The sequence below is a fragment of the Pempheris klunzingeri genome, chromosome 19 (genome assembly GCF_042242105.1).
Source record: "Pempheris klunzingeri isolate RE-2024b chromosome 19, fPemKlu1.hap1, whole genome shotgun sequence".
NCBI classification, from domain to species: Eukaryota; Metazoa; Chordata; class Actinopteri; order Acropomatiformes; family Pempheridae; genus Pempheris; species Pempheris klunzingeri.
Window position 1 is genome coordinate 10692468 of NC_092030.1, and position 25669 is coordinate 10718136.

General features: G+C 40.5%; 1 protein-coding gene across 1 annotated transcript in view; it reads right to left on the bottom strand.

The window, feature by feature from the left end:
- Positions 1 to 25361, bottom strand: part of ror2 (receptor tyrosine kinase-like orphan receptor 2) — a 43188-nt gene extending 17827 nt beyond the window's left edge. Inside the window, exons 1-2 of the mRNA XM_070850257.1 lie at positions 25098 to 25361; positions 4851 to 4922 (exon numbers count right to left, since the gene is read on the bottom strand). Coding sequence (XP_070706358.1) covers positions 4851 to 4922; positions 25098 to 25161 — 136 coding nt within the window. The 5' untranslated portion in view covers positions 25162 to 25361. The remainder of the gene's footprint in view (positions 1 to 4850; positions 4923 to 25097) is intronic.
- Positions 25362 to 25669: the final 308 nt, after the last annotated feature.

The window sequence follows — 25669 nt, forward strand, 5'->3', positions numbered from 1 at the left end:
CTGTTGAGCCAGTGTGACAGTGTGGGATAGTCAGTGAGACGTGAGCTTTGAATGAGGCTTGCCGAAGACGCTTAAAGCAGCTCGGCGATCAGCCAAACTAAACATCAGAGTTAAATGCCAGTGTCACTTTTAAGAATGACATACTGGGATCCACCAAACATAATGAATGCAGTGGACTCTTCAGTCAGTCAGAGTCACAGTGCTGATCAAAGTGTTTCGACAGGACCTCACCTTGTTAGTTAGTTAGTTAGACAGGATCCTTGTTAGTTATGCATATTACTGTATAAGGAAAGAAAAAGGAATGGTTGGCTGCAGACACACTGATAAACACACACACTCAGAAGTTCTCTGGCTCTTAGTACCATCTGCATTTTGAGTTTACGCAATGGAAAAACACAGACGTGTGTCCAGCTTCCCATTCTGGCCACAGCAGAGCTCTCCACAGAGCAGGCTACAGATGAGTGATGTCACCACCCAGCTCTTTAATTATAGCGTACTCACCCATTATTTAAGGATGTGCTGCAACTCTACATGAATGAATTAGAGTGTGAGGCAGGGCATTGGTGTGTGAGGGCAGGAAAGAGGAGACAGCTGACATGCAGGTCCAAAACGGCTTGAATGTTTCTTGTAGTGGTGATTGAAAGGCTCAAAACAAACATTGTGGTCTGACCCCTCCGACCTTCGCTAATCACTGATGCTTTGCATTTAGGCAATGTCATGATAGTATGACCACAAAAAATGAACAGAGGTTGTGAGGATGAACTGTGTTGTATGCTGTGCAGATTCTAAAGCCCTTTGAGGCAAATTTGAGATATAAATTGACATTACTAAATGTGGCATTCCACAGCCTTGAATGACTTGGCTGTTCCTCTGTCAGGCGAACACCTAATGTGTAAAAATGGACGTTCAACTTCTGATTAAAAAGAATGGTGTTATTTATATATAAAGTTAGAATCAGTAGCTAATTTAGTAACAAGCAGAGCTCATGCCACAAGGATGAACCTGAAATCATTTCAATACGGACGAGAGGTACACATCAGTAGCTATTGCAATATTTATTTATTTATATTTCTTTAGACATTACCTTTGTGGTGTACTGTAGAGAGAATTGTTCACCAAGCTAATAGATATAGATGCTGCTGAGGTTGCCTGTGGATATGTGCTACTATTTTCAGGCATGTTAACACCCGAGCAATGACATTATTGGCATCACACAGCCTACATTGCTCTTATTTTAATATCTGAATTCTGAGAAACAAAAAAAAAAAACGTGCTGTTGCGAGGACATTTTTCTTCTGTGCCCTCTTCCTTTCTTTTATCTCTCTGTCCCTCTGTTTGTTTGTCCCACAATCACATCTCTCTCTCTCTCTCTCTCTCTCTCTCTCTCTCTCTCTCTCTCTATGTTTTTTCCTTGCTGTGTGCTGAACTCTTGTCTTCTGAGTCTCTTCCAGGTCTCCGTGGTGCAGAGGTCATATGCTCAGATCTGATCTGTTCGGTGACACCTGAATTAGCTCGACATCCTCGCGGATCTATTCTTCATATTAAGATTCTACAATTCCATATTTAATGTTTTAGATTGAGAGGGGTCCCACCTCTGTTCCTTTTCCTCTGGTTTCTCTCGTCTTTTCCCAAAGGAAATTTTTCTTTTAGTTTTTCCTTATCTGAATAGGGGGTCCAAGGATTGAGGGTGTCATATATGCTGAACAGACTGTGATGCCCCTTGAGGCAAGTTTGTGATTTGTGATATTGGGCTATATAAATAAAATTGACCTCACTTACTTAATCTACTCTGTTTATGCTCTTATGCATGTGATATTTGAGAACTGTGGCGTATTTTAAAAATGTAAAAAACCTTAAAAAGTAAACATGTTTATTTTCTTCAGAGTGAGGTATTAGAAAAAGCATGAGAAGTGCAGAGGTAAGAGCCAGGATGCCATCATTATCTTCCATCTATCCATACTCTACATCCTCATTATAATCGAGTGTACTTGAGAAGACAGACTGCATTACAAACCTCTTTGAACACCCACTAGTTAACTGAGTGACATATAAGTTGTGCACATTGAAACTACACCTAAATAATGATTATAACAAGGAAAGAACAATTACATAGAAAGGTCTGCAGAGCTTCTTTTCTGTTCTAAAGAATGACTCCAAAATGTTGATGAAAACTATTACTGCTCAGTGTTCCCTCCGGTCCCTGGAGATCTGACGGTCAGTGCAAACAGTCCTCACATTGTACCATTCCATTTCCCTACCCTGGTATTAAACAGACCCTGCTGCAGCAGTGCTGAAGCTTCCCCTGAAATTATAACATGATTGATGGTCACAGGCCAGGAGGCCGCACTGAACACCCACCATGCAGCATGACAGAGCTAAGGGGCTTAACATCCAGAAGGCACAAGCATTAACAAAGCTGTTTCTACTCATTAATGAACTCTTTAGTACAGCAGAGGGGCCTGGTTGTTGCCACAAGTTCACTAAATCTGACTTCTGGAGGAGGACTGGCTTTGAAAATAGTAACAACTGAAACTTGTCTGACTGAATGTTGAATGGTGCTAATTCCAGATCTCTAAACCCTCAATTACACAAATAAGACTGTATTTGTAATGCCCCAGAATTACATTTGAACGCATAAGACTGGTGTTATTCTTTTACTGTGAACAAAAAAGACCAAAACCAGCTATATATTTTGCCAGGTTCAGATTACACAATATTGTGTCTGTCACTGTGCCAGATGAGGTGATTATAGAGTCATAAATTCTTACCAGCACTCAGCCAAGAAACACTAAAGACCACACGTTGGTCCCCAACCAATCCCAGCCTGGCAGCTTTCACAACCACAATTTAAACAAACTACAGCATCAGATGCAGTGTGTATGATACTAGCTGTCTTGTGTTTGGAAAAGCCTTAAAAAAATGACCGTGACCTTACTCTGTCTCACAGTTTCACCTCACAGTACAAACAACATCATTCCTCTTGGCTTTGACATATTTACTGTCGTGCTCTGTGCTCCGACTGGTCAACGTCATTGCCTACGTTGTGGTATTTGTCATACTAGATGAGAGAAAACAAAAGAATTCGGACACGCTGTCCATAATGATACACTACACGAGACTAAATGATCAATTGTTGTTCCTTACACCCCATGTCTGTCAGGGGGTGCTACTATCGGGCTGATGTTGTGTCGTCTGAATATGGCATTGGTCTCTCAGATTCTCAACACTTTCTTACTTCCCCACACTGTCTGTGGCCCATGAGCTCCTACTGGAAACATAACACCACCTAAGATTAAGTCGGTTTGAGGTATCCAATAGGAACTGACAAGACAGACGCTGATAGCCATGATACAAGAGGGTTCTCCCTCAAGAGGGAAACTTCATCTGGAAGAGCAGAACATCTAGGCAACAACTAGTATTTATCCCCCCTGACAACACATACAAATAAATACAATCTTTGCAGTTTTATAAACTGTTCTAATATAAACTGTTAATGCTTTACTATTTAGGAAGCATGTTAATACTCACATGTTAATATTTCGTCATGTGTGGACTGTTAGTACAATACATGAGTGTTTGCCATCATTAATGGCAAAATAATGTTAACAGTTCCTACAGTTAATGAACTAAAATAATTTATTCAGATTAGCAGTGGAAACTCCACAGCAGCAGACACTATAAACAGCAACTCACAGACACCTGTAGGATTTACACTGGCAACAGTAGGGCATGCGATCTGCACATCCCTACAGTCACATCATATTTAACCACAATCTGCATGTACAAAAATGGGCACATCTCTTAAACAAAGAGAAATTAATGAGGTGTGTGAAGATTATACCATAAACAGCTTGATAAGACTGTGTTAAACATGAAAAGCCTGGTTAAAGACAAATGAACCACATCCATGTTCTAATGATGTTGTCCCTGGCCCGGCCTAGTATTTTCACCTCTGGTTAACCTGAGCAGCAGCCATCATGGCTTAACAGTCATAAATAGTTGTCATGAATCCAAAAGCCACATTGTTTCGCAATGGGCAGTCTCCGGGGAGACCAGTAAGACCTCAAACATGGTTCATGCAAGTATGGAAATGCAAATGACAGTGCCTGGCCCAGACGGCACGAATCTGTGACCCACAGTGCACATACTCAACGTACGCTGCAGCCGAGGAATATTAGACCACACCATCAAAATCCTTGGCCGCTGGTCATCACAAGCTTACCACATCTACACTCAGAGCAACCTTAACACTGTCTGGGTTTGCATACTTGCATGGACCATGTTTGGGGCCTAAGGTATAACTACAGAACCGGAGCTGGGAGGTGGTTAGCTTAGCTTAGCATTAACACTGAAAACAGGGGAAACAGTTGGCCTGGTTGGTTGAATATGTCTGCCAACTAATATACACAATGTATCTGATTTGCTTAATCTATATATATATACACACACAAATGTAAAATCATGTGTAAAAATGTAAAAATTTTTTGGGTTGAACACCAGTTTATCCATCCACCCAGTTCGTCTGAGCACCGTCTCCAGCTATAGTGCTGCCTGTCAGATACCGCTGATGAGCACAGATTTGTGTTTTGGCCTCTGTAAAAGCATAAAAGTGCCAAACCTGGCAACCTCAGTGTGATGACAAGAACTCCACGACAGCTAACATATTCAGTATTCAGTTTGGATATAGTTCTAGCATGTAGCTCCCTCTAAAATATTTCTTCATCTTTGTTTTTGTATGGATTAAACAACCAAGATTGAACATTTTGATTGGTGAGCTTTAGAGGTGCTGGTAGGTGATTTTTTTTTTTGGACTGATTGCACACACTGATAACAAGAAGTATTTATCTTACCTTCAGCTGTGGGTGCAGCTCCACTCTGAGCTTCAGCCATGCCATCTGTATCCACTGACAGACCTAGATCAGCTGCAGAAATAGAGAGGATACAAAAGTTATAACTTAAGCCAAAATAAAACAAGACAGATCCAACTCAATGGTGGTGGTCCGTAGAGGCTGCAGAGTTTATTATAAACAATATAAAAAAACGTTGGACAAAAGGAACTACATGAGGAACTAGTCATAGAGGCTTGGCAGTAGTGAAACTAAAAAATGTTGCCCTGAGGATGATGCTTGAAATGGCTACTGTGACATTATTATTAAGAGTTCATCCTCTTGGGAGCAGAAATGAGCTCAATAATATTCAGTACTAACTCTCTTTTGTTTTGAGACTTTAGTGTGCTTCATGGTGAACTTTACTTTCAGTTTTTTTGTTTCAAGGGCTGCTTTACCCATATTTGGTTGTTTTAGCCATATTACCAAAGTAACATTTTGTTTGTTTATTTGAAGCATCCTGAGACCTTTAGGTCACCCCACTGACAAAAATACAAAGAACAAGTACAGGCAATAATGCAGCAACAGAAGAAAACAAAAGACATAAACTGGCTGAAATCATATTTACTGGATGCTTTTATTATGACACTTTATTGTCTTTAGAGGATACTAGCCACTTTACTACAATAGTGGAACAATGGCAATCATTGGAAAGTCTGAATATTTCAATATTCACAGCCACTTCTCTCAGTTTAGCTGTAAGGCAAACAGTTTTTTCTCTAATATACACAATACATATGTTTGTTTTTTATGTGGAATATGTGTAATGGATACTCTGTCTGCTGTGTATGATTGGGCCTGGCTCTCCCTTACAGCTAATCAGGATCAGGTGCATGTGAGCAGACACAACGTATGGTTCCGTTATTAGCTCGACTTGACTTGGCATTGGCTCCTGCCTTCCCTCTGATACAGAGCATGTGCTTGACAGATGTGGGTGGTGGAGGAAATTAGTGGTTGCCGAGGACTTCGGCGAACAAAACCATACAGCATTCTTTTGAGGAGCCACACTCCCTCGATAGATAGTTCAATCCAGCCATGGATGTAGGGACACATGGAGCTGACTCCAGGATGACAAGGAAGGCTTGTTTAGCACAATATTTTTCCATCAGATGCAGATGCTTTTATTAACTCTGTCTTTGTCATGCCCTGGAGATCATTTCTAGTCTTTTTATCTAGCCAAGACATGTCACATGTCCTCTGAACTACTAGGGAAAATATATGTACGTGGGACCAACCTTAATTTTTTAGATATTCTTGCAATGTCTTTTAAACATTATAGCAGTTATGATCGCAGTATAAGGACGAAGCACAAGCATCAACGTGAAATGCTAGTCTTTGTTTGATATTTCCCTTGATCATACACAGCCTTCTGCTCCCATCTGTTACGGATCTACTGCAGAAGTCACCAACGAAAAAACTAATGGAAACAAGAGAGGGTGATTTCTTTTTGAAAGAACAAGCAATAACAGTGAGAACAGCTAAACACTCTCACTAACTTGTCTGGGTAAACTTGTGATACAGGCAAACTACCGAGGTTCAGATATTTAAGGTGCACTCCACTGATTCAGTATTGCATCTTCATAAAGTTGGGGGACTGGTGAGAGAGAAATTTAAAAAAGAATTGTCATGAAGCAGCAGAAGCTGAGATATCCTGACATTTAGTCTTTAGTGTGAGTCAAGTTTGAAAAAACGCAAGATACTACATTTCCCACAATGCACTAAATAGCATCTTTTCTTTAAATCTGGTGAACGCCCACATTTGTCCAGACCTCTGTTATCAATTTGTACAGAGCCCAAGCTCGGAAAACTCTGTCAGGGTTGGGTTCAATAGTATGTTTTATTTTGGATCCCGTTGCTGGGCGATAAAATATATTAATATTATAAATATATTGCCAATGCTCACAGAATCTCTCCCCAGATCTTTTGTCTCACCTTGGTCTTTTTTTCATTAACAATGTACAAGACGTTATGGCAAGAAGGCTCCTAATTTTCAGCCAGCGTTATATAATACATTCAATACATGATCCATAATGGATTCAGATTAAATAAGATTTGAAACTAGATTTAGACTCAATAAAATACTACCAAAGCACCGAGCCTGAAGAAGCTCCTCGCAAGACAAACACTATGCAAACGTGTTTGTATGTTAGTGTGCAAGACTAAGCTACATAAGATAAATGTACATTTTAGATATAACATATATAATATGGATGTCCAAATAAACTCATCTTAATGTGTAAAATGTGTACCTTTGACAGACCTTTTGTACCTGTAACAGAAATATTCACAAAACACCAGTTATAGTCCAGTTTGAGAACTGTTCTGAATTGCCGTATTGTTCCTCTCTGGAGACAAATAATACAGTACAACCACACCCATCAGGATTATTTGGCCTGGAAATCTACTTTTTCATTTATAGCAGCATGATCGCAGCAGTTGAGGTAACAATATGAGATTCCCTCCTCAGTCCTAACTTCCCTTGGGACCGCACAGTATCTTGACCTTGGACAGAATCTTGACACAGCTCATGTTGTGTGAGCTCTCTTCATAATTCTCATGGTCCAGTTCTGCTTTTAAATGATCTGTGTCATAATGGGCCCCAGGTGCATCTTGTTAGAGATGTTAGAGACAGGCCACTGCAATTACAACGTAACACACGTTGCTTCTCATTAGTTAAATCATTGTTATGATAAATGTGGAAGTTAGTAAAAGTTAGACAACCAGTCCTATGGTGCACAGAGCACGTTTTAATCACAACCGTCCAGGATGAACCTGACATCTGGGTGTTATTGACAGGAAGCCAACAGAAGCAGACCTTTTCATCATTGTGTATGCATTCATAGTTACACTGAGACACCAGTGTCAGCATCATAATTCTCTGTCACTTGCATTTAGCACAGTGTCAATAAACTGTAATGCTCTAACATACCATGGGACTTCAGGGGCCGTACACATATGTTAGTGAAAAACATTAGAAAAACAATGCGTTTTACTATCATAACATTTGTAAAATAGTTTAGGAATACCAGGAAGTTGAGTATTTAATTGAATAAAACAAATGAATTAGACAGGGTGTAGTCCTGGGTCACTAAAGACAGTCTGCATTTAAAGGTTAATGAAATTGTTATAACTTCTAGAGCCACCCTCAGCACTAAATCTAAATATAACACCCACCACTGTTATGATGCCCATACACAAATACAATTATATGTTTCCTCTGACAATCCTGTAATGAACACTAAAGCCTCTAGGGGCCACTTGTGGGGTTTTAGTCTTGTTAAGTAGCTGCTGCCAGATGCCATCAGGCAGTGGCTGTGATTGATTACATGTATCCACATCCTTGGAAAATGAGGGATTGGGGGCAGTAGGATGCTTTTCCATCCAGAGCTGAATAAGACTGCTGGCTGCTGCATTCCAACAGCCTGCTGCCTCCCCCATGAAAGGGCCCTTTGAGAGCTGAGAGGCCAGGCCACGGCTCCATCTACTGGGGTTTTGACTGAGGGCCTTCTGGCACACCTCAACACTTTCCTTCCCTCTCCTGTTTAAACTGCTTGAGTGTGTGTGTGTGTGTGTGTGTGTGCATGTATCCCTCTGCCTCTCAGTCCTCTAATCTTTGTTTCTGTTGCTCCCCATCCTCCACCCCTCTACATTTTCTGCCCTTACTTCCAGCCTTTCCTTGAGTTTTTGGCGAGAGGCGTTTTAACAGTTCACGGAGAGCACTGGAGTTATACAAACATTTCTTGACGGCAGAGCTACTTTAGATACAGAAATGATGCTGCTGGTTGAGTTAAACCTCAATGGATGGTAGCAAATAACCACAGTGTCAAAGTAGGAAAACAAGACTGAAGATTCAACCACTGCTTTTCTTCTCTCCAAGAATGTGAGTGGTCAGCGCAGTGTTATGAGGCTGCAAGCAGCCATGATGTTTTTTTTTCCAGTCAATGTATCTGTACGGGCTATGTGGTTTAGTAACATAGCTAATGAAGCACGTCCTGCTTAGCAACTGAAAACTGTTGATCAGCTTGGTATGATCACTCTAATACATGATATATTCCTGTTGGTATTCATGTGACCTCATATCATAAAAAGAATGACTACAACTGTAATCACCTTTGAACTACTGCATCCGTTTGGAGCAAAACAACCAATACTGGGGGGAGTGCTTGGTAGACAAACCAACATATTCAGACCCCTCATTAGTGTTTGATGAGGGGAAGTCATTCAGTGGGAGTTGTAGTCATCGGTTACAAATCAAAAGGTGGACCAGGAGCATACAATACAATAAGAAAAGGTGCAGGGAAAGAAGTAAATGGATATGATATGGACATAACAAATAGTAGCTGGTCCTAGTGAACCTGTAAAATACAGCAGAAACACACACAGAACCGTGTATCAAATCTTCATAAGGGGCCAGTTCAGGTTATGGGAAGCTCCAGGTAGAACTGTTAATGTGAGTGTAGAATTTTGAGAAAAAGCTGCATTTTGACAATTAAACCCATTAAAGTAATTTCATTTGCTTTCATTACAAAATTTTACATGGTTTGCACAATTATTAAGCCTCTACAACACTAGCTTGTGTCATGTGTAAGACTGCCTTTATTCATTTCAAAGTGCTTTTACTTGTATTCCTGCTCTAAAAGCATTAGCACAACCAATTGCATTCTATCTGTTAATCTGGCACTTGACCTGCTGCGGTTCAGATTCGTATACATTGCTATGGTCCCGGTGTAGCTAGAAGGGCACACATTATCTCCCAAGTCTAAATAAGTCAAGTCGTGGTCAAACTCTCTTTTATAGATATCCAATTCAGACCACACTGTGTGCCTCCTCTGTCTCGCTCACCCCGGTCAGCCTCTCAGTTTCCTGTCATGGGAATTATGCAGAGGCTCCTCAGTTACAGAGATAAGTGCTGTCTAAGAAAGAAAACTCACACTGCTGTTAGGAGGATTTATATGAACGAGATCATTGCATACCCACAATGCTAGATTGTTCTCAATATAGTCTTTTTTTTTATTTCATGCAGATATGGTTATGTTTGTCTCTATGTAGTTTAAATACAAACGTTATATTTATATATCACATTTATTTATGGACATGTAGAGCCCCACTGGCACTAAACCTTACGCTATAAAGCTTGTTAAATTAAGTTCAAGAAAGATGGGTTAAGCCGCCTTCGAGCAAGCAAATGCAAAAGAGATCATCCTCTGGGAAGCGTAACTGTGTTAAGCAGATGTAAAAGCAATATGGTGACTACTCCATAAATTTTCATTGATACAAGTTCAGGATGGACAGCCAACAACTACAACAAACTGGCGCAAGTATGTGCTGCTGCTTGGAAACCAACCCTTCAAAAGAGCTTCTAAATCTCTGCCCTGATAGAGTGGGATGAAGCAGAACTCTTCTGAAATTAGATAACTGCACCATGTGGGTTGAGCCTACCCTCCTCACTCTGTTACTGGCTTTAACAGGAATGGCAGATGTAGGTCCAGCAGGAGACAGAAATGGTGAACTACCCTTCCATAAACTTAATGACAGGCTAATTTTGCAGAGAAGCCATTTAAGCACCACCACAAGCAATGTCCTGTCTGGTGGACTGAGCTATCAGGGAGAGCGAGCAGAATGAGACCAAATACACACACAGAAATGACAGCGGAAATCCTAAATTATTACTCTCCCAAGCCAGTTAAGAGTGGGATGGAAAGTTTGAATGAAACGTGTTGGAATGTGTTAGTGGTATTTCAACAAATCACTTAATTTGTCCAAATCACACACCTTCTCTAGGAGACACAGAAGATGCCCTGAAATTATGACCCCTAATAAAAGCTAAGGCCAGTGTAGCTGATGAAGGAACCTCGGGTGAAAACGAGCCAAACTGCCCTGAAGCTACATACCATGCTCTCACTCACGGCTCTTTGTTACGCTCCTTCAACAGAAAGCAGGTCAGATACTAGAGATCATCTTGTGATGGGATCACACCAGCCATGACGTGACATTGGTGTGTGTGGTGCAGTCAAACACATGATATGACATGCAAAACAGATGAACTGTGCCAGATTTATTCAACATGCCTAAAAATGTAAAAATCTCAGTGGATAAGAACATGCAAGTTAAGGTTTAATGCACCTTCTCCTAAAATGTAATCATTGCTAATGGATGTTTGCACAAAATACTGTGTTAGTACGTGTAGATTGAATAATATGTATCATCTTATAGTTGCTGTTTCATTGTTACAATGAAGTTTGAATTTAGATTGCGCGAGGTCAGTGGACGGGAATGACTGATGATTAAAACTGGGATACAGTGATCCATGGCTTCAAACAAATGTGGACCAGGAGCATAAAGTGGGGGAAGGGTCGGGGGGGGGGGGGTGGGGGTAAACTGCTGGTAACAATCCTACAAATACACAACCACCATCATTATATAGTATCATTCATTCTTATGAAGTTATCATGGCTAAACTCTTAGCAATGAAATGTCACGGACACATCCAGCAGACACAGAGCAACATTAACATTCATCTGAAGTCATGGCTGACTCTCCTTCTCGCTCTCCTGAGAAAAACATTACTGTTCTTTAGCTTCCCATGTGCACACTAACAATAAAGGCTTGTCTCTAATATTGGAGCCTGTTTTTGGTTGAGTGTTTGTCATTATAATTAGATTGGAAACTGTCACTGCTTTAGCTATGTTGATTCAGGGTGTTAACAATGGAGCAGTTAAACCAGGTATCAATGCTGACCGCCTGCGACCCCTGTTAAGTCAGAGTATGTCTGTGAATATTAACAGATAGAACGCAGGGTAATCTCCGCTGGCTTTAGCTAAGCCATGGTATGAACTTTTTCTGATGCAACATTTTCCCCAGTATATCCATTTTGAAACATCAGTATTGTCTTTTTTAAATGGGTCAGCTGACGAAGTGAAAGGGTCTGCTTGTAGTGTAGGTTAGCAAACAAATGGGATTAAATGATCATTAATATAAGTTTGGACCTACGTATGTTTTAGCTTTAAGTTACATTGTTTTGTACCATTTGGGGTAATACATGCTTGTCCTCCACGTAAATTGTCATGTCATAGGGTGCCATAGTGTTTCTCTCAATTGGGAAATGTCCAAGTGCTGTTTGGACTGTCCAATAGCTTCTGAGACCTCCCTCCTCCATACTATTCTGACATACTAAGGGGGCATGCTCACAGGAATGAGGCCTACTGCACATGACATACGTAATTTTGCATTTTAAACTGCAATTATCAGTAATGTGAATACATAAAAATGCTGATTTCCACATACTGAAAACTAAACATACTTTTTTCCAGATAAATTGTAAGCATTCTTGAGACGGCAGCACCAGGTTCCATACAAAAATGCAATGGTGGTGAAGTTCCTCTCAAATGCAAACCATGTCCAGATGTGACTGCTTTTGTCACACCGCCTCCATCACTTTTATCAACTAGACATAAACACACATTTAAAACAAGTTTACAGTCTTTCTGCCATAATGACTGTATCATGGCACTCTCTGGATTGTCAGATTATATCACTTGACTGCAAAGGAATTTCCACTTTGCTGGCTCTGATGCTATCTTCCCACCCTGCGAGCCCTCATCACAGAGGCAACTCACACAAGGGTAACTCCATCCCCCTGACTGAGTTAAAACAACAATAGCCATCTCATAAAAAAACAGGCACTTCCCTTCAAATATTTAGCCATTTGGAGGCTCAAAGACAAGACAATAAAAGAGACTGGGAAGGTTGTGATGGGGGACGAGCTCAGTCATTTGCATTTTATTGGCTCTCTGATAAGCGTGTGCATACCAAGCTGGGTCTGGAAAATTAGGGTAGGCTGTGAAAAAGAAAGCTTTTGGATGCATGTAAAACAAAGCGCTAGTGTCAATTGTTTATCTTTCTCCAAACCAACTCTTAGTCAGTCTTTCCTTCACCCAAGCAGTGTGAGGGAAGAGCAGGAATTTGGGGCTGAGAGGTACTACGCAGCAGAATATTACAGAGATTTAGTTGTGAACAAATGAGAAAACTCTGCTTTCCTCAAAGCTCTTCCCCCCGTCTCTGAACTATGATTAACAAAGCATCTGCTGTAGGAGGTGGGACATGCTATTAGTTTGACAAGCCTGCTGTTAACATATTTCCACAGTCCCGTGGCAGACTGTAAAGGCCAACCACCGCTTACTGAGGACTTTCAGCATGTTTTACTCGTCTGTCTCCATGAACAACTATGCCTCAGTTTGAATACCTCACAAACACAACTCAACAAACACTCACAAAATGTTTCCCAACTTTTTTTTCAGCAATTCTTTTGTCTAATTTTATTGTATTGTCTTCTTCTTTGTCTTGCAGGCCTACTTAAATACAAAAATTATAAAACTACAATATGACCATAAAGCATTTCTGGTTATTGATTAATAACAATCCCAACCATGATCTAAAACAAATGCAGATATTAAAGAGAAAGCAAGCGCAAATGGTATGACAAATATGTGTCGACACATGGTCTATATTGTCATGTCACCCAAATCTAATTATCTAATTTAGTCCTATCCTATTCCATCTTACATTTCCCTTTTTATTGACTAAACAAAATATTCAACTCCAACAATCCATGGTTTTATTGTGTCCATCAGTAGGAAACACGTTTAAGTGCATCATGGTGTCCTCTTTTGCCCAAAATGTTAGTTTTAGCAGGAATCCCACATGAGTTTGTAAAGATGGGATTAAGTCACATTGGTATGTGGGACTTCTATGGACCACTTTTCTATTGTGGTCCTAATACTTAAACATAAGGAAATGATTTTAATAATTTTCCTCTGAGGTGCAACACTCACAAAGCCTCTTGAATAAGAGGAATTTTTACTATACAAGGCAAATTAAAGAGCCTTTAACTCAATAACAGTACATATATTGTGCTTTTACAGACAACACTATGAGCAAATCCTTGATTGCTATACATATGCAGGGGTTAGGGGGTTGGGGAACATGGATGAGCCATTCTTTGTTTATCAATTGTTAATTAAAGGTAACAATGAAACCTGGTATCTCCATATTTGGTGATCTTCATGCTTTCACGTCATCTGTTTGGCTCATGAAACACTTTTCTAAATGCTTTTATATGAAAAGTGCATCACAATCAGGCTGAAACACATCTGTTTTTCTTTTTTCCTAAAAGGTCCGCATTGTGGAGCTAATCGTTTTACACCATTATCAACAATTAGCTTCTCTTCAGAATCTAACAAAAACTGTGCAGAGCTACACGTTTGTTTCTGTTCATCGAGTTAAAGAGGACTGTGCGAGGGATCCGCAGACAAGTATAGGTTACATCGATACAAAAAAGCCTCTCTGAAGACAGTTACACAGGTAGAGAAGTATGTACAATAAAACATGAGAGCACATCCTGGGACACTTTAACAGGATAATTATGAACAGACTCAACAACACTGCCTGTGGCTCTTAATATATTCTGATCCAAAAAGACAATTGCGCAGCACATGTTGGAATTCAGCGAAATAAAAAAAAGCCATAATGTATTCTTCTACTGGGAAACACAGATTAGAAAATAGATTTTTCAGTTAAGATACCGACAGCCTGGCTACTTCACAAGTGCGTCAGTTGAACTTTGACCTTTAAGTGTGTGTAGAAGGGTGGGAAGGGGTGGGGCTCTCTCTCACTTAACAGACTATACAATTTATGTAACAGTTCAAGAGGTAATGCAGCCTACTTCCTAAGCAAACAACTGATAAAACCTCCCAACACTCTGACAGGAGTGTAATCTATGACACGTTTCTACATCTGTCCTTCTATGAATGTGCAGCCAGACTAATTCGCGAAGACATGTTCTACCTCCTCAAGTCCCAACACTATAAATTTACCCTATTGGCCAGTTAGGGACACTGGGGGAAAATCCACTCTGCACAGGAAGTAACAAATTTACTTTCCAGTTAAAAGTTCCTCCCTAGACAGCCAGGAGTGATAACTCTGATGTCAGCTGAACCTCTTCACCACCTCCACCCCCACCAGTGAGTAAAGGCCATTATATACTCCAAAAGAAGTAGTGGTGGGAGACCCCCTCATCAGCCTGAAAGGAGCTTTTCACTGCTTTGAGACTGTCTGAATACCTCTTCTTTAGAGTATTTACTGCATTTGCCTTTAGAGGGGGCTGTATCGTGACAAACTGACAGTCACACCCACTTCCTGCACTAAATAGTCGCGTTAGAAAAAAACGGACACAGTGTTTTTGTCAGACAACCAATAGGACTGTGTTTAAAGAACACACTCAAGTCTTGTATGGGCATCAAAATATGAACCAGGAAGCCCACTGAAAAGGCTATCAGCACCAAAATGTTACCATGGGGCTTCAGCTGCCAGTATGCTTCAACAGAGGTGCTTGCCGGAACTTTGAGCAGCTTTGGAAACCCCCTCCCCCCAATTACATTTCTAACATCAGGAAAGTTGTTGTTGTTAAAAGTCATTAGTGAAGACGGACATTTTTTATCTCCTATTGCTATTTCAATGACACTGAAAGAATGCGGAGGGCTGCATTTCAAAATAAAGCAGACCTCAGCAGCAACAACAACAAACCAAAATTATACATTTGATAGATATACAGGTGGCATATGGTCAAATTATACATGATTTCAACCACAGATCATATAAGCCAGTGACTTCTTCCTCATTGTCTCCCCTGCTTTTTTTGAGTATATGTCAAACTCTGACTTCTTCACCAAACTGATCCCTACCTGTGAGCTGGCCATTTCTACATTTAAGCAGACAAATTCCAAAACATATCCTTTTCTTTATCTGCTACCTCTCCAACGGCTTCACATCATTCACTGCCCCTCTGGGCTGTTGAGTACCTCAAGGCTCTGTCTCTCTCACTTGACTGTGTAATACATAATCATAATCTTCAATCTTTAGCTTTCTCTGACTTGGAAAACTGATTTATGCTTTGATGGTTTCCCGAACTAATTACTGTAACTGTGTTCCAACTCTGAGCTTTCCTAACAGAGTTGCTCTTAGCGCGACTTCTCAACTTCACATTGTGTATTAAAAGTTCTCTGCTTTTGTCAGTTTTCTTCAGAAATTGTTCCATTTTCTTTCAGTTCAGTTCTTCAGCGCTGACTCATACTCTGATGCAAAATGTCCTGTTTACACTCAGCACATGAAAGCATAAACATACACAGAAGGTTGCAGCAACACAATGAAGCATTAGAGGAACAGAGGGTTCTATGGTCAACTCATGTCATACTGCCTTTCCTCCTACAAAAACCTGTAGACCTCCTCTTTTGTTTCTGCTAACCAGCTCCAGTAATTAGCAGCATATGTGAGCATTATGCCTCTATGGTTCCTTTTCAAAATACAATCAAGATAAATCTGTCATGATATGATTGCACATTGTAATCAAACATAGTCTAGTTATATCAAAACCCTGTTCTAGGATTATTTAAACAGCTGACCAGTTAAACAGGACATTTGCCCAAAAAGCCAATAAACTAATGTCTTAAACACAACTTTTGTTACTAACAGAGTCCATCCTGCCTACAAGTCAACCCACACTGAGCCCTTTCCATGGGAATGTCTTCATCGCTCTAATTAGTCCCAGATACAGGATTATAATTAGTACCAGACCTAAGACATACCAGCATACAGCAATGCGCTCTCTGTCAGTCATTTCTCTCTGTGTTGTCACCTAACATCAACAAATGCAAGAAAGAGTTAAAAAGCTCTTCAGTGTTATTTCCAGCTGATTATTGTAGCCAGAGACCTTCTTGCCATCGCAGTTCTCACATTTCCTCTCCTGCCATGGTCCACGTGCACTCATGAACTGCGTGGATGGCCTCTGTGTTGGCAGCAATAAAAGGCACTCTGCTTTCACAAAGGGACTCGAGACAGTAAATTCTCGACACCCTATGTGATACCCCCTTAGTGCTGGGCAATATCCTCAATGTTCACTAGTCATCTGTGATAATTTAGGTAGACATCTTAAATGGGCTGTTGTCAATATTGTCAATATTAAAGTTATTATAATGGTTTTTTCTGCACATTTAGTCAGTAACTTGTTTGATTTTATGCATAAAGACACATGTACAGTAGAGTACTATAGATCAGTGGCTCCCAATTGGGCCATGGACTGCTACTGGGCCATAAACATTTTCCTCTGGCCACTAATATTTAATTCTGCAAAATATATCTGAATAATAATCACATATTGGTATAGCATATTTTAAACTATTTTGCTGTATTTTACTTGTACTTTGAACTGACATATGTTCCCGTGACACCTTCAACAAAAAAGTATTGATGTTTAACTAAACTAGGTCATCAGTATGCTGGTAACCAGTCCAGCACCAAGGCTTATTTGCGTGTAGGGACGGTGAATGCCTGTACCAAAGCTGGCATTATTTGTGAGCATGAATGCAAACTTAATTTACTTTGTTCTGTTTGATTTAAATTGTAACTCAAAGTCATAATCTAATAAAAAAGATGTTGATGTGAAAATCAAATCTGATTTCAAGGCAAAACTGTCCTAGTTATGTGGCTGGCGCTGATACAACCCCTCCATTAAGTTAGTTTAACAAAATATGAGAGATGATTCAAGTGGATGTGAAGTAGATTTAAAACTATACATGTTTTACAATAAGTTTGTCCACTGTGCATCTTGTTTTTAGGAATTTGTACATTGTGGTCTGCGCTCACCATGACTTGATAGGATCTCTGGTTAATATGGGTGCCTTTGCACTCAGTTGCTCGCACAAATAGTGAAATAAGAGAGCTAGAGAGAGTTCAGTTGTTTTCTATAGACCACTATTATAAAGAAGCTGTCTGTAAAACTCTCGACAGAACACCTAAGACTCTGCAGGTCAATTATTCATTTCTTTTATGAGGTCTTAAACCATGGAGGTTTTTCAATGTGTGAAAAATTGCACTGTGTAGCATTTAGTGACATTTAGCAGTGAGGCCGCCAACAAGAACCAACTGAATACCCCTCGCCTCATCCCATGTATGTCAGAGCAGCCATGGTGTGTGGGGAATATAGTATTTGTGACGAATATAGTGTTTCTATTCCAAGTGCCTTATGATGTGTGGAGATCATATTGTTATTATTCATAGTGCCTTATTTTGTACCTTATTCACTGCTTTGTATTTACAGGGACAGACACTTAAATGTATTGCTATAGAGTTGGCCAACTTCATAATGTTAAAGACTGGATACAAGCACTGACCCCAGGTTCTGAAGGGTTAGACACATGAGAGCAAAGAGAAGTCTGGCAAGAGGGTACACAGCTTACATGCACCACACTAACAACTCCATATAAGGGAGCTCCAAGGACAAGAGGTGCTCTCTCTGAGTGCCACTATTGTAGAAATTAGACAAGATAGACACAATAGGGATGGGTTGCACTGAAGGATGATCATGCATGAGACTAGAATAGGGAGGGTACCTTTTCCAGATTCGGCTTTACCGGATTGGGGGTCGTGATGCCAAGAGGCTGGGACCAGCCTGTGCACCAACAAGGGAGAGCTAAGTCTAAACCATGGTCTCCCCCCACCTAATCTAAACCAATCACAATTCTATCCACAATATCTGAATGTACAAATTGATGCATTATACAGAACCCGGGGCTCACTCTGCTATCTGTTGGCTACAGAGTAACAGCTTGCTGACTGTGGTTTTCTGAGAACAGACTAAGTCCATGGCCATGCTTATGTTCTATTCTTACAAACATTAAAACACCTTAAATGAGAGAAGTTGCCTGTCTTCGTTCAAAAAAACAAACATGACAGGTGTCTAGTGAAGATTCCTGTTCCCTTGCGTTTTATTGTATTAAATAACAAGTATGAGGTTCCATTAGTCAAAATTTGGGTTCCCCAACTTCTCACAACACCTCCTTTACAACACTTCCTCCTCTTTCACCTTCTTAGTCTTCCAACAGGTGCATTTGAGGCATCAAATTCAAGCTGCCACTTAAACATAAAATGGCAGACTCCATGAAGAGGAACCACTCCCCTTGTAGATGACAGGAGCTCATTCTTAGCTAATAAAAACATAACCACTCTTAATTTCAGGTGATTATATCCTACTGAAAATGTAATCATAACTATTATATTCCATTTCTGCCAATGGATCCCACTAAATCCTACGCACACAGCAAGTTTTCTTTCTTATGTTTATCCCATTTCACATTATGTAGTAGTATTGGAGTTGAAATTCACCTTGGATGACCACATTATGGATATGATCAAAGAATGCACCTGGAAATGTATAAATCCTGCATCTCTCTGAGGCTCTGTCTGTATGTTGAAGCACAGCTCTGTGTATATCAACACAATGGCAGCCTGCAGCCTTCCTTGAGCAGTTTCACACTCTTTGAGTACTTGTCACCAGCCAGCAATTAGTTGCAACCTAGAACAAAGCCACCACTGTTGTGCAGTCAGGATGACTTGGCACCAGCTCTGATGGAAGAAGGTCGGCTATGAAACCCTGTGATGATGAGGCGGCTGAAAAGGCTCAAATCCTACAGGTGCAATTTGAGGGGGAAACAATTACATACTGTAAATAATAAAAGGAGGGAGGGGCAGTGCAGATGTTACAGATTTTGTAATACACTCTGAAAATAAACAGATCACTCATTAATCCCAATGCATAAAGGACAAAGCAAAAGACAACAAATCAGTGCTGGAGAGTAACTTTCTACGTTAACTACTATACTTGGGACCCGTGCTTAAGTACTTCTTACTTTACCTGAGTGTTTCCATTTCATATTAGTTAGTAATTCTCCTCCTCTATATTTTAGAGGGAAATGTACTTTTTACACCACTCTGTTCATGTAATGCTAGAGTTACTAGTTATTTTCAGACTGATATTTTACACACAAAATGTGATCAGTATATCAAACATGGATCATTGCTGCAAATGAACAACTGAAGAATATATTAAGTATTTAAAATCAGCCTCCCCTCTAACGGCAATATTAAAATGCTGCTCATGCATAAATGCAATCTAAGGAATTATTTTTCTGCATAATGAGTACTTTTACTTTTGATCCTCTGAGTGCACTTTGCTTTAGTAAAAGATCTTTTAGATACTTCTTCCACAACTTGCTTTTGATGACTGTTTATTAGTTATTCAATAGTCAGAAAATGAATCAGCAAATGTTTGGATAATTGATAAATCATTTACATGTTTTTTTAAACAACAACATTTAAGATTGACTGGTTTCAGCATGTCACACTAGAGGATTTGCTGTTTTTTCCAGTTCACAATTATTATAAATTTGGGTTTTGGACTGTTGGTTGGACAAAGTATGTCATTTGATTACTTCAACTTGGGCTTTAGGAAATTGTGATGGGCAATTTTCACTAATTTCTGACATTTTATAGACCAAACAGTTAATAAATGAATTGAAAAATCACAAGTTTAATAGAGAACCAAGCCTAGCTGCCAATTGGTCCAATTGGTCCACCCGTACTACTGCAACATCAAATCTCTCTCTCTTCTTACATAAAACATGTGAGTCTCTTCTTGTCCCTGACAGACAACCACTCTGACTTCCCTCCTATTTAAATCAACATGTGATATACTGTACATGGCTCCAACTCAAATGTCTCACTGTTGGTCCAAAGTAAAGTTTTCACATCTTAACTAAGAACTAAGTTTCTTACTCTAAAAACTGAGGGAAAACACTTCCCTTCCCTCCTTCTTCCCTCACATTTCCACAAACTCCAGATTAATGGGGTGACCTCTGGCTAACTCTTCTGGCTTGTCCAGTGCTGCTACGCATTGCTTCACTTCACAGCTAGATGAGGAAGGGGAAAGAGGAGGTAAACCTGAGTGTAATAGAGTAGATGGTGTGGGCAATAAAACTAGGTGAAAAACTTGTGATGTGTGTGCCATGCAACAGTTAATCATCCCTCCATATGTTTGTGAGTCACATCAGTGCCTGGCCTGTAGCTAAATAACAAAGCCATTAGTTCATGACGTACATCAAACCACAGACAGGTTCTGCCCTGCAGTGGCACACATATATATACGATACTTCATCTAAACTAATGGTGGGGCACCTGATTACAACAGCAGGAATAGTTTGTTTTCCCTAACTAAGAATGAGACTCCACATGAATCACTCTCACCTGCTGTTTTATGTCTGCTTCATAAAACCATTTTAGGAAAGCAGTGTATTAACAACCCTCAAAAAATAAACAGGTTGGAATGGTTTCGCCTGCTATGAAGCAACAAGTTGTATTGTGAACGGAAAAGCGAGCGATAGCTAAGATCTCTAAATACGGCTACATCACTAAAAACAAATGCATGTATGGCCATTTTATTTGGGAGAAAGTAAGGAGATAATCCTTTATTGCAAAGGAAACCATCTGCATACAAGTGCAGTAAACACATGAGGTCAGAAGCAGGAAGCGGTTCTGTAAACTAGGATGGATGTTTCTGACACAATTTGGGCAAAAATTTTACCATTAACAAAATACTGCAGTGTTGTCCGGCAGAAAAGTGTCGTCGGGCTCAACTTTTGCTGCAACACAATGGGACATCACCCAGCAAGATCCTGCACTGACCAACCAAATACATGCAAGTGCACACTCCTTTAGGTTGTGGACACTGCAATCCCACTGTTTACAAAGGATAATAATATAACAGTGAGTATTACACACTGTTGTTCAGTGTTTTGTCATCTGATAAACCTTTAAATGCATTGATCTCTTACTCTGGAGTCACAACTGGACTTCTCCTCATATTTCATGGAATCCTAAACAACTCGTCACTGCTCACTTTGGTGACTACAATACGCAATAGGACCAATGGTAAGAGTTACGAATGCCTGTTGTTTCGTGATATGCTTTTCCATTGTCTAGCAAGTCATACTCTTAATGGAAATATTTTTCGTCATTTGGATGATGCCTGCCTTAAATATGCATTAGGGCAACACAAACAATCATGCACAAGAGTGAACGTGACACAGAACTGGGTAATTCAGAACGGGAGAAGGACATCGACCAGCCAAGACAAAACAAGGAGCTTGCAGCCCTATTATGAACCGTAGTTTAACATAATAGAGGAAAATGGAAAATCTGTTACAAAACACTGGAGTTGTTACACCAGTGTACCATGCTTCTAATCTTTCCTTTAAACTTGACTAAACCCACATCTAAGACTTTGTCCAAACACATTTAAAGGTGGTGTCACCAATTCTTATCCTTTATACTTTTAGTGAAATTCAGCAAATATCTCCTCATGTTCCACCAGCTGCCCATTCTCTGCATGCACTGAAAAAAAATCTGGTTTTCATACACAGCCCTGGTTCTGTAAATGGGAAACAAACAGGCCGGGCCACTCAATATTATTCTAGCCAATCAGCAACAGGAGCCGCTTGTGCTTGTGCACAGGAAAGGGGGAAGGGAGGATGGGCAGAATCCTTTCTGCAGTGGGGGTAAGAGGGATGGTTAATCTAGTGCATGCTAACTGACTAAATATCAACTTTCTTTCTCCAGAACCAATGACGCCACCTTTACTGTAAAAGTGTTTATGGCTGTTGTGGAAGGCAACACGTGAAGGCAGCGTGAAAACCCTGCTGCTATAGAGACACGGTCATTGTTCAATGGGGATTGCGTCACATGTTCAGAATCTCTCCTTGAAGACATTGCATGGTGTGGCAGTCAGTTGTATCAGGCAGAAGAAAAAGGCTCTATCGGTTTGTGAATAAAGTCATTTAGGTAGCAGAAATATGTCTGTAACACTGAGTAGCAAAAATGGTCAAAAACCAATTCTTCATTTGTTTTTGACTCATTCTTTATCAGATAGTCCCTGAATAAGATGTGGTCAGTTGAGTTTTCAAGCAGCTGCTTTTGTTTAGACAGAGCTTAATGTTTGGTTTCTTTGCTAAATGAGCAGCAGTACACAGTACGATGCCTCTGGGGTAGTTTTTCAGTATCGCCGATCAGAGGGATGACAGAGCTCTCCTTAAGCACCCCCCCACAGCCCCATGGCCTCATTTCCACCTATCTACTCTAATCCAACATGGTTTCTGGTGCCTCCTCAATATGGTGCTCTCACATCATTGCAGCTTATTAACTTGTTATTCGAATCATTCTTACAGATACTTTCAATGCTCATCGCTTGACTGGCATGTTGAGTCAGTTGGTATCATCCTAGTAAATCAGTGTTTTCATCCAGTAACTTCTGTCTTTTATTGTCCTCTTCCACAAGCTAGGAAAACAGCCACTACAAAACAAAAGATGAAAGACTCACTCTCAGTTTGATTTGCTGGCTCATGAAAACTGATAAAGATTGATTTCATTCAATACATTTGCACTGGTGTGAAATTGGTTGGCAATTTCTCTTTCCAATATATTTGTTGCATTGGAGCACAGACTACTTACTAATTGTCTCCACTCATGCAGTTGCAGCTCATATGTGCATGTGGTTGTCGGTGACGTCATCTTGGTGTCGGAGGCCTAAAATATTTCGAGACTGTGTTTTCTACCAGCCATTAGTTTCCATTCATTTCAGTACAGTAGGAAAACTAACATGTAGAAACTTTAAACAATAAAAGCAGCCAAGATGTTTGCTGCTATAAATGACTTTACTCAAACCTGTTTCAAGGTTTTACAAGTTGATTTTTATAGTTCAATGAATGGAAGCCAATGGCTGCCTCAGGGGCAGGAAAACTAAGCATATAACACCAAAACCATATAGTAAGAGTATGCAGTGACAAACTGTTGGCAGTACTGTAACCTAAAGTACACTATGATTAAAACTAATTGTTTATCAACCAAGGAACAAGTTGTATTTCACAACTTTGTACACTGTATTTGCCATGTTGTAATGTCTGTATGTGTTTATCATGTATGGGAGACCATTTCACACTTTCAGGTCAGCTTCAGGTATTTTCTGTGTGAAAAGTTGGAACCTCACGTTAAAACAAATAAGTCACAATTTATCACAGGTGAAAACAGAATTTCACATTTGACAAATTTGCATATAGAGATTTGAATTTAGTTCTTTCAAAAAATATTTTACAAGTGTGATACACATATTGCATGTGATTTTTTTTAAATTAATTAATTAACAGCAATGTTTTCCAGTATAGGAAAACATTTCTTGGTTTTGTCACATTGGTTTTAACCATATAGATCTTTAGCCTTAAACAAGTGTATACACTGGAATGTCCTCTAAGGACAAAATGATGGACACAATTACTGGTGTATGAATTTCAAATTAGCTACCACATAAAGACAAGTCTCTTTTTCTTTTGAAGCACAGACTAATCTGGCCTTCTTCAGTCCTCACTGAGGTCACAATAGGAAGAAATGCTGCTTGCAGAGCCAAAAAGAGGGGGGGAAGGTGCTAATCATCTGCGCCCCACCTCCTCCTGCGCTCCTTTCACTTCGTACCAAATGGTAAGTCCGCAGAGCCGGAGCTGAAAACACAAATCCCCACAGCTCTCATCTCCCGCAGGGGGAGTAAATGAATTAGCATGACTGACAAAGACGAGATCACCTCGAGCCATGCATTCAATTAACATGACAACGACACAGTGGCCCTTTGAGTCTGGGACAAGCACCTTTTTTTATGAAGACTCGGAGCTGCAAGGAACACATGTCAACAAGCTGAAAGAGGACAAAGAGTTTAAGTGATCACAGACACTTATGGAGGGGAGGGGTGTGTGTGGGGGGGGGGGATGGGGAGCCCCTACACCCCACCCGTTTCTCCTTAAACCATTTTCAGCGATAAGGTGAACTGTGCATTAAACAAATCCGCTTTAGTTACGTTCAAGACAATTAACGAGGAAACCCAACGTGTTCCTCAGTGTGTGTGTGTGTGTGTGTGTGTGTGTCTTTTAAACTCTTAACGCAGCCTTTTAACACCAACTTCCACTTCAAAGTGCGGGACTCACTGTTAAGGGATGAGATGTGACCTCCGGCTCCAAGCAGGACAATCTCAACTCTCTGAGCTTTTACTTTAACTGCAACATGAAAAAGTGAACATGAAAAAAAAAAAAAAAAGAAAGAAAGAAAGAAAGAAGAAGAAGAAAGCTCCAACTATTGTGCAAGATCATGTGAACGCATGAAGCAGACGCAGGAAAGCCAAAAGCTCGTCGCCAAGTTTCCCCAGATAACTGTGAGGGAAGGTGATGTTAAATAAGCAGTAGCCTCTGGTGTTGTGCAGCATCTCTTCTCTCTTTAGTGCTTTACACTCACCGTCACATCTCAGAGTTGGAAACAAGAGAAGCATCCAGAGCAGACTCCTCAGGAAGGGGGCCATAGCGGCGCTTCTCTCTCACGAAGGTGCGCAGGGGGGGAATCAAAATGACACTGAAGGTACTTTCATCCAGTTTTAGGAGCGGGCGCAGCGTTCTTCTGCCGGATCTTCTCCTCTTGTTTTCCCCAAGTCAGCAGCGGAGAAAGCGCACTTCCCGGGTCGCGGAGGAGTCAGACATGAAGGTGCGGGACAGATGCGGGTTCACAGAGGAAAACAAAGCAGCGTTCATCCCGCGGAGCTTGAGTCCAGAGCCACGCGGCTCAGTCAGGGCTGGTGATCCCACAGTGGCCTGCGTCCTGCCCCGTCCCAGTCCTGTCCCGGGAACAAGCACGCTTGGAATACTGAGGCGGACGCCACGGTAAGGTTTTTGCAGAGGGCCCCATCTAGAGACGGAACAGAGGCAGCCCACCAGTCAGCCCCCTGCAACTACTGTTTCTAAGGTCAAGAATCAACATTCGAGCTCAGCATCAACTTACAGACAAGACTTTAATTTATGGAGTTGTGGACTACC